This window comes from Pterocles gutturalis, unplaced genomic scaffold, assembly GCF_000699245.1.
Source record: "Pterocles gutturalis isolate BGI_N339 unplaced genomic scaffold, ASM69924v1 scaffold48039, whole genome shotgun sequence".
Classification (NCBI taxonomy): domain Eukaryota; kingdom Metazoa; phylum Chordata; class Aves; order Pterocliformes; family Pteroclidae; genus Pterocles; species Pterocles gutturalis.
Window position 1 is genome coordinate 1,512 of NW_010129913.1, and position 14,290 is coordinate 15,801.

Below are 14,290 nucleotides of genomic sequence, written 5' to 3' on the forward strand. Positions count from 1 at the left end.
CTGGTTTAAGAAGATGGAGCATTTGTCATTGATCTTGCCTCTCCTGTTTTGTTCCTTTGCTGCATTTTGATTTAAAGTAACAAGATCCTGACTGGAAAAGGCAAATGAAAAGAAAGTTCAGGACTCTAGCTGGGGACTGAAGTTTTTGAGATGTATAATTCATCTATACACCTCAGTTTTATATTTCTAAGTTAATGTAAATAAAATAACAGCAGGTACCAAGTAGGATAGCAGTGAACTTTGTGTTAGGATTGAATAATAGATCTCATAATAAGATGCATGTGAAAGACAAGGTCATGGCTCATAGTCCTTTCACTGTAAGGCTTTTGTGCATGCTGTTTATAATGCATTATTTACTGTTTTGTTGTTTTTTGGGTTTTTTTTGTAAGTTAATGAAATGCTATACTTCTTCCTACACTGATGTTTATTCTGTAACAGATGAACAGACATGTATATTTCATGGTTGTTCCTAGGATCTTTACCTGGGTGATTCAGACCTTTTAGTCATTAGGAGGAAAAGGGTATGAATTATATTTAACTTGTATTCATCGTGGGAAATAAACATAAATTCTTCAAATATTCATTCTTCAGAGCGTGGAAGGACAGTGCTGCCCATAGTCTGGTGAAGGCTGTGGTGTGTTGCCTTCTCTAGTCGTCAGGGACCGCTGTCAGATGGGTTAGTCTGGCACTCTGTAAGGGCAAGAAAAATTATTGTACAACCAACATAGTGCTGTTTCCATTAGAAGTTGTAAAGTTCTTCATTTGCATTGAATTTCATTTGGGGTTTACATGCAACTTGTAATCACAGGTCAAAACTTGGAAAAGAAACTGAAAGGCTTCATCAGAGGTTAAAAGAAAAAGTGTCTAATTTTATTCTCAACTGCCGAATGTGACCAGAACAAATGTTTTGAGATGGAAGCTCTGTATGAAAAGTACTTTTACAGGAAAACAAGCTTTAATGTTGTCTGCCTTTTCTTCCAGGAAATTAAAATGCATGACTGACAGTGAAACAGTTGCACCTGACTGGCCTTACTACAAAACCATTGATAGGATCTTATCCAAAGTGACAGACCACAGCGATGTGAAAATGCACGAAAATCAGCAGCCAGGTCCTTCTACATCACAGACGGAGGCCTCACAGTCTCCATCAGCTAAGTCTACACCTCTGTATTTGCCATATAACCAGTTTACATATGAAGGAAGGGAAGAGTGCTTTGAAGATGAACATTCAGAGAGCTCGTCAAGCTTACTTTCTTACAAGCTGAGGTAGCATCATTTTTTCCCCCATTCTTGTGTTTCACAGAGTGAACAGGATCTGCTAGGTAAAGGGGACACTCTAGCACATTTTTCTCTAACAGCTGTTGTATCTTTTCTGTAAATCACAAATGAGATCTCTTCCCCTTGCTGAATTAGGGAATTTTCTTTATTCCTTTGTGAGAGACTGAAAGGGAGTATGAAGACTGGGCAAAAAGCTGCATAATATTGCCAAAACTCAGGATGCATGTCACCACTCACATGAGGTAGAGTGTTTGTAATAGGAGCATGGGCATGGTCCAGAGAGTCCTGCAGTGCAATCAGAGATATAACATACTGCTTAGATGATTTTTGGCTTGCTTTTGGTACGAGTATGAAATTTCTCTGGCTTCAGCTATTATTAAAATGGTGAAGCAATTCAAATGGGATATTTCTGTGGACACTGAAGTGTTACTCATGAAGTTTGAAAGTATATTGCAACATTTTCAGTACAGTTGAGAATGTCACTTTTTCAAAGTAAATGCTAGTTTGAGAAAGCAAACGTGTTTCCTTTTTTTCATAAGATTGGAGTTCTCTGGAAGGCAGTGTTTTAACAAAAGGAGGGGTTGTATGCCTTGTTACATATTTTAGACTTTAGTGGTCTCATTTTTCATCCAGAGTGGTGTGAAATAAGGGTTGATTACAGTTTTCTGGCAGGAGAAAAAGTTGATCCTAGAGATCCTTATCAGGAGTCTGTGAGGCTTTAACTATAACAGTAAAATTATTTGTCAGACATGCAACTGAGAAGTTGTTGAGCTGGAAGAAGAACCAACCTAACAAGTTCGGATTATTGTTTCCAGGCCTGCTCTTGGATGAATAAAACTAGGGTAAATTCATTCAGTCATTCAAGCAAATGGTGCTTGAATAGCTGTTTATTTTTTAAATTTTTTTTTTGGCAACTGGATATCTATTAGGGTGTATAATTCTTGAACTGTAGCAACCTTTTGTTCACAAGTAACATTTTTTTTCATCACAGTTCATTGTAAGTAGTTGATATCCCTGATACACAGTCTCTCTTGATTTTAGGATGTGCAAAGTCCAAGATTACGTTTTTGATGCAATAACTTTTTTCCCAGTTCATAATTTGATTTCTGTAATACTATTTAATGCTTAATTAGAAGGTTGCTTTTCCATAAACACAAGGTATAGTTTATGCACTATACTATTTGGTAACATCAGACTTATTTTAAATGACAAACGTTAAGTTTCTTCAGTTTCGAAACAACTCCAGGACAACACAGATTTTGTACTGTAGGTGCCTGGTAGGGAAGGACAGAGGTCACCACGCTGGGTTTCATTACAGAGCGCAGACAAGCCATCACAGAAGTCAAGCTGATCGACCACAAATCCGTATCTATTGTGCTTACAGTGTGCAGGTGGACTCCCACTCTCATGTAGAAGCTTTCATTTACAGCTAAAGTGGCCTTAAGCCACTCTAACTGAATTATCTCCACAGTGATAACATCTGGAAAATTTAAGCTAGAATGCATTTTACCCAGCTTCAGGTTCAGTGGTTTGGGTTTGGGGTTTTTAAAAATTTTGTCCAAGGTAATTACCTAAACTGTTTTCGTAGAAAATATTTTAACTTTGCTTGGCCAATCTAGAAACTGCAGATCAGTTAAATCTAGCCTTTAATGGCACAAGCTGTCTGTCAACTAGCTGCAAGTCCGGTAATGACGCTTTGTCCTCGCAGTAGCTCAGGCTGCAGCGCTGCAGTTGCCTGCTAAGGATGGCTGTGCAACAGGGCTTGGGAGCTGGAGGGGAGGGCAGGGCAGCTGTTGCTGTGGTAGGACCTCTGTAGTACAGTGCTCCCTACCTTACTAATGCAGCCGTGCTCTCACAGTCTCTATAATAAAAGAATTTTGTGCAGTATAATATTGTGCGTGTCACTTAGCAGCAAGATCTGTACATATTCACAAGTTCAAATACAGTTCTGCTGTGTTTAAAACAAGAAAAATTTCATCGGTAGATGCTACTTGAACATGCTACGATGTTCGGGTGAGCATCGTGATGGGATTAAAAATTGGAAGGCACTTGTGATATTAATGGGGCCTGTATCTGGAAGGAGGAAAAGTGGTATTACAGTAGACACAGGGTGTTTTGAAAAGCTTGTACAGCTTTGACCTGTTTAGTTTAGCCTGATGAAATATGAGAAGAGTAGCGAACCGTTTTTTGGCCAGAAGGAAATACAGTGCTTGCTGATGATATCAGATGGGTTAAAATCACTTAGAGCTGCCTTGGTAAGGACGATAATTCTTTTAGAGTTGCTAACAGAAAATTATGAACTGAGAAGCAATTTTCAGTTTAAGCAATTCGTGTTTCTTCCTGGATTTGAAAAACACTTTGAAATAGCCAACAAGAGAGAAAAGAATTAGCATACAAAATTTGGGTCCATCTTGGCTTTCTTGTAAATGCCCTTGCCTCCAAGCTTACACAGTTGATCTGATAGATTCGAAAAAGGAACTAAGGACAGCACTGGGATTTGAAATGAATGTTTCATTTCCTCTGTTTCCCTCTCATTTTCTGTACTTTATGGCTGTGCAAAACAATAATTTTGAAACATGTTTTGAAAAATACACACACATCTATATGTAAAATATAGATGCCTTTTACAGCTGTATATTTTACAACTGTATATTCCTTGTTTTTCTGTGAAGCAGACTATACTCAGATCAATCAAGTGTGCAAAGTAACCTTACACTATGAGATTTTTTTTCAGTAATAAAAATGATGATGTTATGGCAACAATGGATAGTGGAAAAAAACCTCAAACTAATTTTTTTGACGCCAGCTTTTAAACTTCTGAAAACTTTAAACTGTCAAACACAGCTTTTGAGTGTCAGCTTTGCATTTTCCACAGTATCCTTGAACATAGCAGGGGACTACTTGGCTATATAAATTACAACTTAAGAAAAACTATTGAACTGAATGTTTAGCTTTTATGATAGAGAAAAATGTCGACAATTATACTTCAATCAATGCATGCATACTCTCAAGCTAAAAATAGTTGAAAGTGGGTTTCTTTGCATTTTATTTGAAATTCTTTGAGTTTGGGACCTTCTTATAAAAAAGAAATGTTGCTAGTTAGTGATAACACAATTAACATGGAATAAAATAAATTTTTATTTGTGTTGCAGTTTGCAGATGAGAAAAACATTTGGAATTCCTATGTCCCTTTAATGGGGTGCCTGCTATTTGTTTAGTATTGTTCTAACACTGCTCTTGGGCTTCAACAAAGGTTATATTAAACTGCAACATTCATAAAACATCTGACTATAATAGAATTATTCTATTATGGTCATATTATATAGTGCAATGTGGTGGAGTCTTGTATTGCAGTTTAAACTTTTAAAATCAGAATTCCTGATGCCGCTATAAATGACTTCTTATCTAATTGAAAACAGTGTTTTTTCACCCTGCAGACTAATTTATAGTCTTTATTTTCATTGTTAAAATAATGACAGAACATAATTTTACAGACTGTGAGTGTGGTTCAGACTTATCTGTTCTGCCATTTCTATCGTGCTGAAAATGGGGGTGAGTTACTTTCATAGATTAATAGACAGTAATAAAACCACCATGTCACCCAGTCTGGCTTTCTGTTAAACACAATCCATGTAGTTAAATTCAGTTATTCTGGTGTGGAGCCCAGAAACGTTATGGAGGGGGTTCTGTGACATGCCTCCCTTCAGCAGAGGACTGCTGCACTCTGGAGACCCACGTCTCTTTTGTCCTCCACTTCTTTGTTCTTATGATTTGTTTGACTCCTGGAATTTTTTTTCGTAGATATCCGGTCTAGATCTGATGTATTCAGTAGATGGAGAATTCACTCTTCCCTGCAGGGATCTGTTCCAATGATTAATCCCCTGCAAAGGAAGTTTCTAATGTGAATATAGTGAATTAAACTATCAGATGTTACTTCTATTTATCTTTCTTTTCACTATATGGGAGACCCTTTCAGTATTTTTCACTTTTTGCCTCAAGGTAGTTGTGTACCATGATCATGCCATCTTTGCTATTCTTTAATTTTTAAATGTAGATTATGTAATATGGTACAGAAGGTTTACACGTGGAGAAAGAATTGGTAACATGAATTAACCAAGATACGAACTGTTTAATAGAAGTGTGCTAAAACTTGGTGAGGATGCTAATTCAGGAAATAACAGTTTTGGCAAAGCCTTTAATCTTTCTAAAATTACACCGTGGCTATTTAAAATCTGAATGGGCAGCATCTACAAAGAAGTTTGAGCTTTAGGCTATGCGCATTATGTAGTGCATCTTCATTCATTATGCAGACTTGTTATCATAGCAAGATGCTTTGCCCAGGCTCCAAGTAATTTTTGTGGTTCTTTTCTTCACTTTAATTCAAGGGTGAGCCGCAGCGATTCTTGAATGCATTTGGCTGTATTTGAATGAGCCTAGCTTACCAGAAGATCCATGTTGCCTGATTCTCAGTCCTCAAACCTGGAAGATCTTTGTGCCACCTCTAATATTAATAATATTTATTTCCAGATCATTGTTAATTATTTTCCATAAAGATATAGGGATCTACTCAGATTTGTAAACAGCTAAAAAGCACAACTAAGCCAGAACCAGCTGTTAGTAGTTGAAAGCCAGAGATTCCAGAAACTGATGGTACTGGAGACCCATTTGCCGTGAAGTAGTCAGAAAGGAAGAATTGTTTTTATGGTTTTGTGGAGGTAATTCATTTTGTTAGACAGATTACTCTTTGTATTCAACTTATTTTTCATTAATTATTCACACACATCCCTGAAATGAGCCTTATTGGGTTAGTGTAGGCAGTCAATCGAGGAACTTTTAATTGAACAGTGAATTAAACTGATCTCTGATAGGTAGACAGCAAATACATTTGAGACTTGCCTAATATCTTGCCTAATTATATTTAGAGGTTTTGCTTTGTTTCCCTTGGTCCCCAATGCACACTGTCATTTCTGCTCAGCATTTCTTTCCCTTGGTTTGCCTGTCTGTTTTGGTGAATAGTGTGGAAATAGCTTTGCAAGGTCCTTCTTGGAACGTGGTCCCAAGGCCAGAGCTCTTCCATACTTCGTTTGTGTGGTCAGGGGAATATCGGCGCCAAATCTCTTGGAGGCTCCCTGCTGTAGACACTAGAGGCCCAAGAGTATCAGCAGATTGTATTTAAGGTCCTGGATTTCCCAGATGTCTCTTTCCTCCAGATCTCAAAATCTACCTTCAGAAGCTATGCTTGGCAAAGGGTGGAGATGCTTCTTTGGCAGAGGCTGTGGATGCTGACAGGGTCTGTTGCACAGAGGTGTTGACTGCCCAGGAATACAACATGGAGAATCAGTAACAGGAACTTTGCTACAGCAAACAGTGATCATTTCTTATGCTTGTGCCTATAGATTGACAAACTAGACATACTCCTAGCTGAAGCTATCCGAGGATACTGATGCTGGCGGGTACTCACTGCTGAACTCATATTCCTATCTTTGCTTCCCTCTTGACTTTCTGTTATAAAAACTTATTGACACTGGAGCGGTCTCTCTGGCATGCTACCTAGGAGATCTAGAACTTCTCAAGAAAGATAGTTCAGTATCCAAGGAAACACTTCAGTATTCAAATAACTCCTTCAGGCGTCACTGGACATTTTACATTGTTTCATGTTGCTGAGGGTTGTTTACTTGTGAATTAGATTCTTTAGATCCTTCTTTTATAGACCCCTTCTCAAGAGCTCTCCTTCAAGAGCTAGTCTGCAAGAAGAGAGGATTATAAATTCCAAGTCCTTACTATTGACTTGTGAGTCACCCTGAAACCTGCTCATTGATAGTCTATGGCTGGAGAGAAAAGGAGATTGGGAATACCACCAAAGCTAGAAGCTAGGGGTGTCTGAAAGAAGGTTTTATTTTCAATCAAGCCTGTCTAATTACCAAGTCTTGGTTGTTAATTGTAAACAAACATAGAGAGTACTTAGGAGACCTTGATCTCCTTGTGCCCTGGCTTTTGGAGGGACTTCTCTATGCTAAAACCCTGTTTTGAGCAAGCACTTGTCAGTGGGTATGCTCTCAGTTATTAGCAGGCTGCAGATACTGGTGATGCAGTTCCCCAGGTAGCTGCCATCACCACCAGACGTTTTGCCTTTCTTTCCTCTCTGGAGCTGTACAGGACAGTTATTGTCTTGGACATATGTTTATATGTCTCGCAGGTTTTTGATGGACCACATTTGTTTAACTGGAAAAGGTATAAAATCCTGTACAGGCGCTAGGACAACACTTCAAAGATTTTTTTTTTCTTCTCTTAAAAATAAGGCCTTATTTTACATCTTTCAATCCAAATCACTGCATCTCCTTTTTTATTTTTTTTTAAATTTTATTTTTTATTATTTTTTTGGTCCTGATTGAAATTAAAAACTAAATGGCAGCCACAGTTGCCAAGAAAGTCACACAATACTCAGTGCAGCTCAGTACCATTGACATGCCTCAGATTTTCTCTCTCATTCCTTATTAAGGACCATTCTCACCAGGGTTTGCTTTGACAAGATGCAAGCCCTCTTGTGGCTCTAGGCGTCAGTTCTTGCCTGTTTCAGACAAGAGTTCTTACCATAACTACTTTTTAGTACTGTATAGGGAAGAGGATAGAGATCCATTGAGTTTTTGATAATTAAATCCTCTGTGAAGACAAGTTTAAATTCAAAAGGTGACTTTGGCTAAAATAATACCATCATTTCAGAAAGTTTCTTGCTCTGCCTACCAGAAAGCATGCATTCTTTGTGAATGTGAGTGCTCTGGTGGGAACCTTGGAGTAACAGATTCACTGTTAGATGGCTGTAGACCTTTTCCACTTGCTTGACCTATTTGAGAACCACATTTCAAATCATTCTGTCCCTTAGAGCTGATGGGGGCAGATAGAATTTCCTGTCAGATGAGACCCATTCTTGTGGGATTGTCTGGCTGTGGTAATCTCCGTGATCAGCTGCAAGCTTCACCTGCAGTTTGAGCAGAGCAGCATGTATTTATTTTACGCACGTTTATTTGATGTCCAAAATCAAATATGATATATAGAATCTGCAAAGGTGAATTTATTTTGTATACCCTCCAAAGTTTTGTTTAGCATAAAGGTAGAATCATAGAATCATTAAGGTTGGAAAAGACCTCAAGGATCATCAAGTCCAACCGTCAACCCAACACCACCTAACCCACTAAACCATGTCTCTGAGCACCACATCTACACGTGTCTTGAACACCTCCAGGGATGGTGACTCCACCACTTCCCTGGGTAGCCTGTTCCAATGCCTGATCACTCTTTCAGTGAAGACATTTTTTCTAATATCCAGCCTAAACCTCCCCTGGTGCAACTTGAGACCATTTCCTCTTGTCCTATCACTTGTTACTTTAGAGAAGAGGCCAGCGCCCACCTCACTTCTCCTTTCCCTTAGCATCACCGTAGCAGTGTAATGCTGATAAAGCCCTTTGAATTGTACAAATAACTCTAAATTCTTGGGTAGTCTGAAAGCCAGTGGTCTTTGTTCACCATGTTAGTGTGCATTTATGAAGGAAGACTGTTGTTCCTTCGTACCTGTGCACAGGGAGCCATCACATTCAAATGACTAAGCAGTACTCCGTTTCCCTCAAGACCAATTCCAATTTTGTTTTCCTCTAAGATTTTAATACCATTTAATTTAATGTACTTTTTTCTTTTCGTAGACCTCACCTTTTTTGGGTCATTGCACTCTTAAATGTCAAGGAGATTGTGTCTTTTTGTTAAATTTGCATTAAGTCTTTCAGGTGCTTAGGATTGTTTATTTCTCTTGCTGAGAGATCTGAATGTCACAGTGACTCTTGCACAAAGCCTGTCAAGCAGAATAAGAACATTAATGAAATGATGATACAAATCTGCCACAGCTGAATGACCTCCCTCCCCTCTCCCCTTCTTCACAAGTTTAAGTTATCTTTATTCAAGAATGTCTTGAAATGTACAAAGTGTTGACATGGCATACTACTCACAACTGTGCTATCTCATCATTGCATTTCACATAGACAGGATAATGCATTTGGCAGAACACATCTGGGATTGATCTCTGTGTGAAGAGACTTCAAAACCCATCATCAGATAACTTTGATGTTGGGGACTCCAGTCTGGAGTTACAAAAAGTGTGAATGAACATGTGAACTATAATTTTAAGTTACAAAAGAAGTTATCGAGCTGTAACTGGAGGTTTTTAAAATGTGTAATTCACTTACACATTTGCCTTCTACTTGCCTTTCTTCCTCCTTCACAATTCAGCTTCTTTCTTAGATTACAGGTTAAAAGAAACAGGTCTATGTGTGTGTTCTGACTTGTTTGCCATGTAGTCTGGTTTTGAATTCATGTGTTGCACTGTCACCCCAAGTTGGGACAGCCATGTGAACTACACATCTTGAGAGCACTGTCTTTATTGCCAGGTTTATCTCATTCTTCCAAAACAGAAACTCAGCATAATGCAGCATAGAGGAAATTCTTAAATCATTAGCCCAATTGCACATGACAGTTTTGCAGATTTCAGATGAGGATGTACAATTCGATACATGTTTGTCTAACTTTTATACCCTGAGAGAGCTTAGAGACTGTCTGCTAGAGGAACGTCAACATGACTGGATACACAGACAGCCGTAGGAACTGGTGATCTGGTGTTCTCCAAAGGCTACAGATACTCTCTTTGAATTTCAGAAGAACTTTTTTTTTTTTTTTTCTTAAATCCCAGTAGCAATTACTTACAATATTGAATACAGAGTCTTACCTTTATATTATGATGAAAACAAAACTACAGGCAGAAGGTTATCATTTGCTTGAAGTGTCTATTAAAATGTTAGAAGTTTGAAGGGAAGTATGGTTTGTTTTGTTAGATATTCTACTTGATAAAGCTTGTTGTTAACCTGAATATAAGAAGGTGGTAGTCATTGTATCCTGTGTTTGTGACAAATACATTTAATGAAAAAAAAAATAAAGAGCAGCTGATATGATATATGATCAATCTGTGACCTGTAAGAAAAGAGGGAATCTTGTAAGCTGTATCCTAAAAAAAAAACTTTTCTTGTGTTTGTAGTGTTTTGTGGTGGACTACATAAGTGAGCGGTTAGTGTAGCTCCCGTGTTTCAGTGCAAAGGCAAATTCTGAGACCAGTACACTATAGTGGGATCAGGCTTAATGATGTGATGCTTTAAAAAATGAGCTGTAACTTACCACCACACAACAGTACAGTGCTCTCTCCGGGTAGGTTGGTTATTGCAGCTTTAAAATTGGAGTTTTAATGGCCAGATGAGCAAAATGACTCTCCCAATACAGTTTATAAATTCAATGTGTAAGAAATGTCAAGATTTAAAAAAGAAAAAAAAAAAGATGCCTGGTATTCTACAGGGAAAATTCTCATTAAAAACAATGAGATTTAAAACCTTTTTTTTTTTTTTAATATTTTTTTTTACAGTCTGTAACACTATGCAATAATACATTAAATACTTATGTTTTGGCATGAACTTGAGAGGGAATTTATTGGAGAACACAGAGGGGTTTAAAAATAGGACTAGGTTGTAGCTTGGCCAAGAATGTTGTATAGAATTTTAGGTTCTGACATAGTTTTTTTTTAGAAATATGTTTAATTGTTAACAAATATTCACATTTCAGAGCTGAAGAAAGACCAGTTAAGAAAAGAAAAATGCAAAGCTGCAGCTTCCAAAAGAAGAAACTAAAATTAATGGAGGCCATGTTGGAAGAACAGAAGAAGTTGAGTAGAGCTATGGAAGAAACCTGTAGAGAAGTTCGCAGGATTCTGGATCAGCAAAACATCATTCAAGTTCAAAGCTTACAGTTACAGGAGAGAATGATGAATCTACTGGAGAAAATGATCTCCAAATCCAATGTGTAGTTTCCTTTGTGAATGCCTCTGAGATTACTATTGATATTATAGGTATCCCTTTATTGCACACCATATGTGTGTCTGTTGCCCTATTCCCAGGTTTTCCATGGAAAATAAAACCTTAGTGTAATCTTAGTTAAGCGAAGAGAACAGATAATGCAGGGTGAGAGCTATCCAGGATGATAAATTAGTGCAATATATGCCTAAGTTGAATTATTTTTATACAGAAGCATTAAGGGATGAATAGCTCTGGGAACTTCAGTACAATTTATGCCTAGGTCAGGTATTGTTCTACAAACAGTGGTGTTGTATATTGCTTCACATCAAGGAGTATAGCTTGACCTGTTGTAGGAGAATGACATAATGCATTTTTAAACATGGTAATTGCATCTTGACTTTGCTGATAATTAAACCCTGTTTTGAAACATATGCTGTGATTGTACAAGTGACCTATGGTTCTTGTGAAGAACTAGTTGGGACCATGAGATACATGATTTTGAACTCCATGTCTGATATGAATAGTACTCTAAAATATTAGGGTAAAAATAGTCTATTCAAATACATTTTTGATATAAAAAGAAAACCCTCCAACCACCTTACTATATACTGAATACTAAAATGTATAGAAGATACTTGAAGTTGCTTTTGATATTAAATGTTTAATTTTTTTTCATTATTAACTGGAATCTGTTGACTTAATGAACAACCAGCAATCAAAACTCATTTATTCTCTATCACAAAAGAAAAAATATTTACTGTGTGTATATACATATATATATAAAATCTGTCAAATGAAATAAAGAAAACTAAGAAACTTATTTATTATTGCTGGGCAGATGGTATGCTTTGGGACAGTGAAAAATACTGGGAGAGATAACCACGGTCAAAGGTTTTTAATTCTTAATTACAGGGTAAAGATCTCCTAACATGCCCAAAATATAGAGATGGAAGTGATGAAGAACATTCAGCACCTCTACGGTAGTATTTGCTGGTGGCCCAACTTCGGGATGCAATTTGGTGTTTCTAGGTGTGGTCTGTAAGGCAGATCAACATTGATACACCACAAGAGGGAGCCGGAGGCATAAAGGATTGTGCGTAAGTCGTTAAGATGAGGTACCAGCAAGTGTTTGGTTCTTCAATGAAATATGACATTGAAATAACCTTTAATAGAAATTCAAAAATTCATCAGCTGAATTTCCTATATACCCTTTCTGTTTGCATACTCCTTGAAAAACATATTTATACTGCTTTCACTGCATTTGCCAGACTGAAGGTTAGATAGTATAGGAAGTACAGAATTACGGCTAGTGCCAGGAACTCAGGCCATTTTCCATTCTCACTATTACCTAGTGTCCCCTCTTGAAACTTTGTTTTTGAAGGTGTTTGCATTTCTCTATATAATTTAACGTATTGTTGCCTAAGCTAATGTTAGCTAAACTATTTTAAAACCCAGGCCCAACCAATTAATCTGTAATTATGCTGGATGAACAGCATAAAGGTTATGCTCACCAAGCAAATTAATAATATGTGGAAATATTTCTTAGAAGATCCTGCAGGTATGAAGATTAAGAATGATTAAGTATGTAAATGTGGCCCATTCCTACAGAGTTGAATTAATGAGAACAGGATAATGCAAATGTGGTAGAAGACTGAACCTGCAGAAGATGGTGGCTGCTGAAGTATAAATGCAATAACTTTCCTTCACTCCACCTTTACTACAGCAATTGGGTGACTGGAAAAAGGGCAAGTGTCTGGTCTGATTCTGCAAAGACAGAGATGTAGCTGGCATTTAGCAAAAGTGAAATTCCAAATACTTCTGTGTATATAAATTGAATTAGTCATATCTGAAAGAGAACCACGAAACCTTATTGTATCTCTGCCTGCAGAACTACTCTTAAAAGCAGGACTGTTCCTAATGTCATACAGGTGATCAGAATACTTGCAAGAGCATTGTCATACAGACTTGTAAGAGAAAGGGAATGTATGTTGTGTGCTTCGTCATGGTTTTGCACATTCCAAAGGTAGATCTGTCACACATTCAGGTAGGCTGATGCATCCATGTTGTTGTGCTTCATGACTAACTTGTTTACAGTAAGATATAAACTCTCCCCAGCTCCGTGGGAATTAATAATATTTACTGATATTATCTACTTGAACCTTATAGCAATTAAATCCAATTAATGAGCAATAGCAATGCAGCATATTTGATCCTTGTACAATAGAGTAGGTAGCCACTGTCCTTGCATGCTATGAGAATTGTAACTCCAGAGGTCTAGGAACACAGGAATGGAGGAAATCCACTGACTCCTTGCCTGCTACCACAAGCAACCATGCCATATAATCCCTTTTGTAAATGTGTGGACCCGTATGTTAAAATGAATTAGGTGTTTTGTCGCCAGAATTACAAGAAGAGCCGCATTTCAGATGGGTAAGCTGCAACTGGAAGATTGCTTCTAGGATTATTCCTGGTCAATTTATACCAATTTCTTCGTGTATCAACGCTGTGATTTTGCCACTTTCTGTAGTGTTTAATCTTGAGACAGAGGTCGTGTCACATGCAGCCCTTCTTCAGAAGATTAACACTCTTTTATAAGGTAGGCATTATTCTGATCACTGATTTGCTAATTTTGCTCTTTAAGTTCATCCTTTTTAAAGTTGAATGACCAGAATGACATACAGCATTCTGGACGAGACCCTGAACATTGTCTTACATAACTGCATGAAAGGAAGTGGTGTTTTCTGGAGGCTGTGAGATTTTGTTTCTATATAAAACATCATTTTTTTTTAGTAGTTAAATTTAGAAGATCGCTTTTAAAATCTCGTCTCTTTAACAAAAGGCTCTGTTCCCATCCTTCCAGATTGTCTGTGTTCTAGCCCTGTTTTTGTCCAGAGATCTCTTTAACAAAAGTCTCTGTTCCCATCCTTCCAGATTATCTGTGTTCTAGCCCTGTTTTTGTCCAGAGAGTGAACACAGCACTACTATAGCCAAATATAACTAATTTCTAGTATGACAGAAATTTTCTAACGTTCTTTTTGACAACAGGCTGAAAATTCCCTGCCTACCCATAGTTTCTTTTTGCTGCTGTTTTGTTTGTTTCAGGAAAGACTGAACATTTACTTGAAAAAATAGGT

General features: G+C 37.5%; 1 protein-coding gene across 1 annotated transcript; it reads left to right on the forward strand.

Moving 5' to 3' along the window:
• Positions 1–981: 981 nt before the first annotated feature.
• On the forward strand, positions 982–11,973 carry MSANTD1 (Myb/SANT-like DNA-binding domain containing 1; the record flags this gene model as incomplete). The annotated part of the gene is made up of 2 exons (XM_010080031.1): positions 982–1,266; positions 10,927–11,973. Coding segments are annotated over 2 exons (526 nt in total), but the record flags the coding sequence as incomplete, so codon positions are not given.
• Between the last annotated feature and the right edge of the window lie 2,317 nt (positions 11,974–14,290).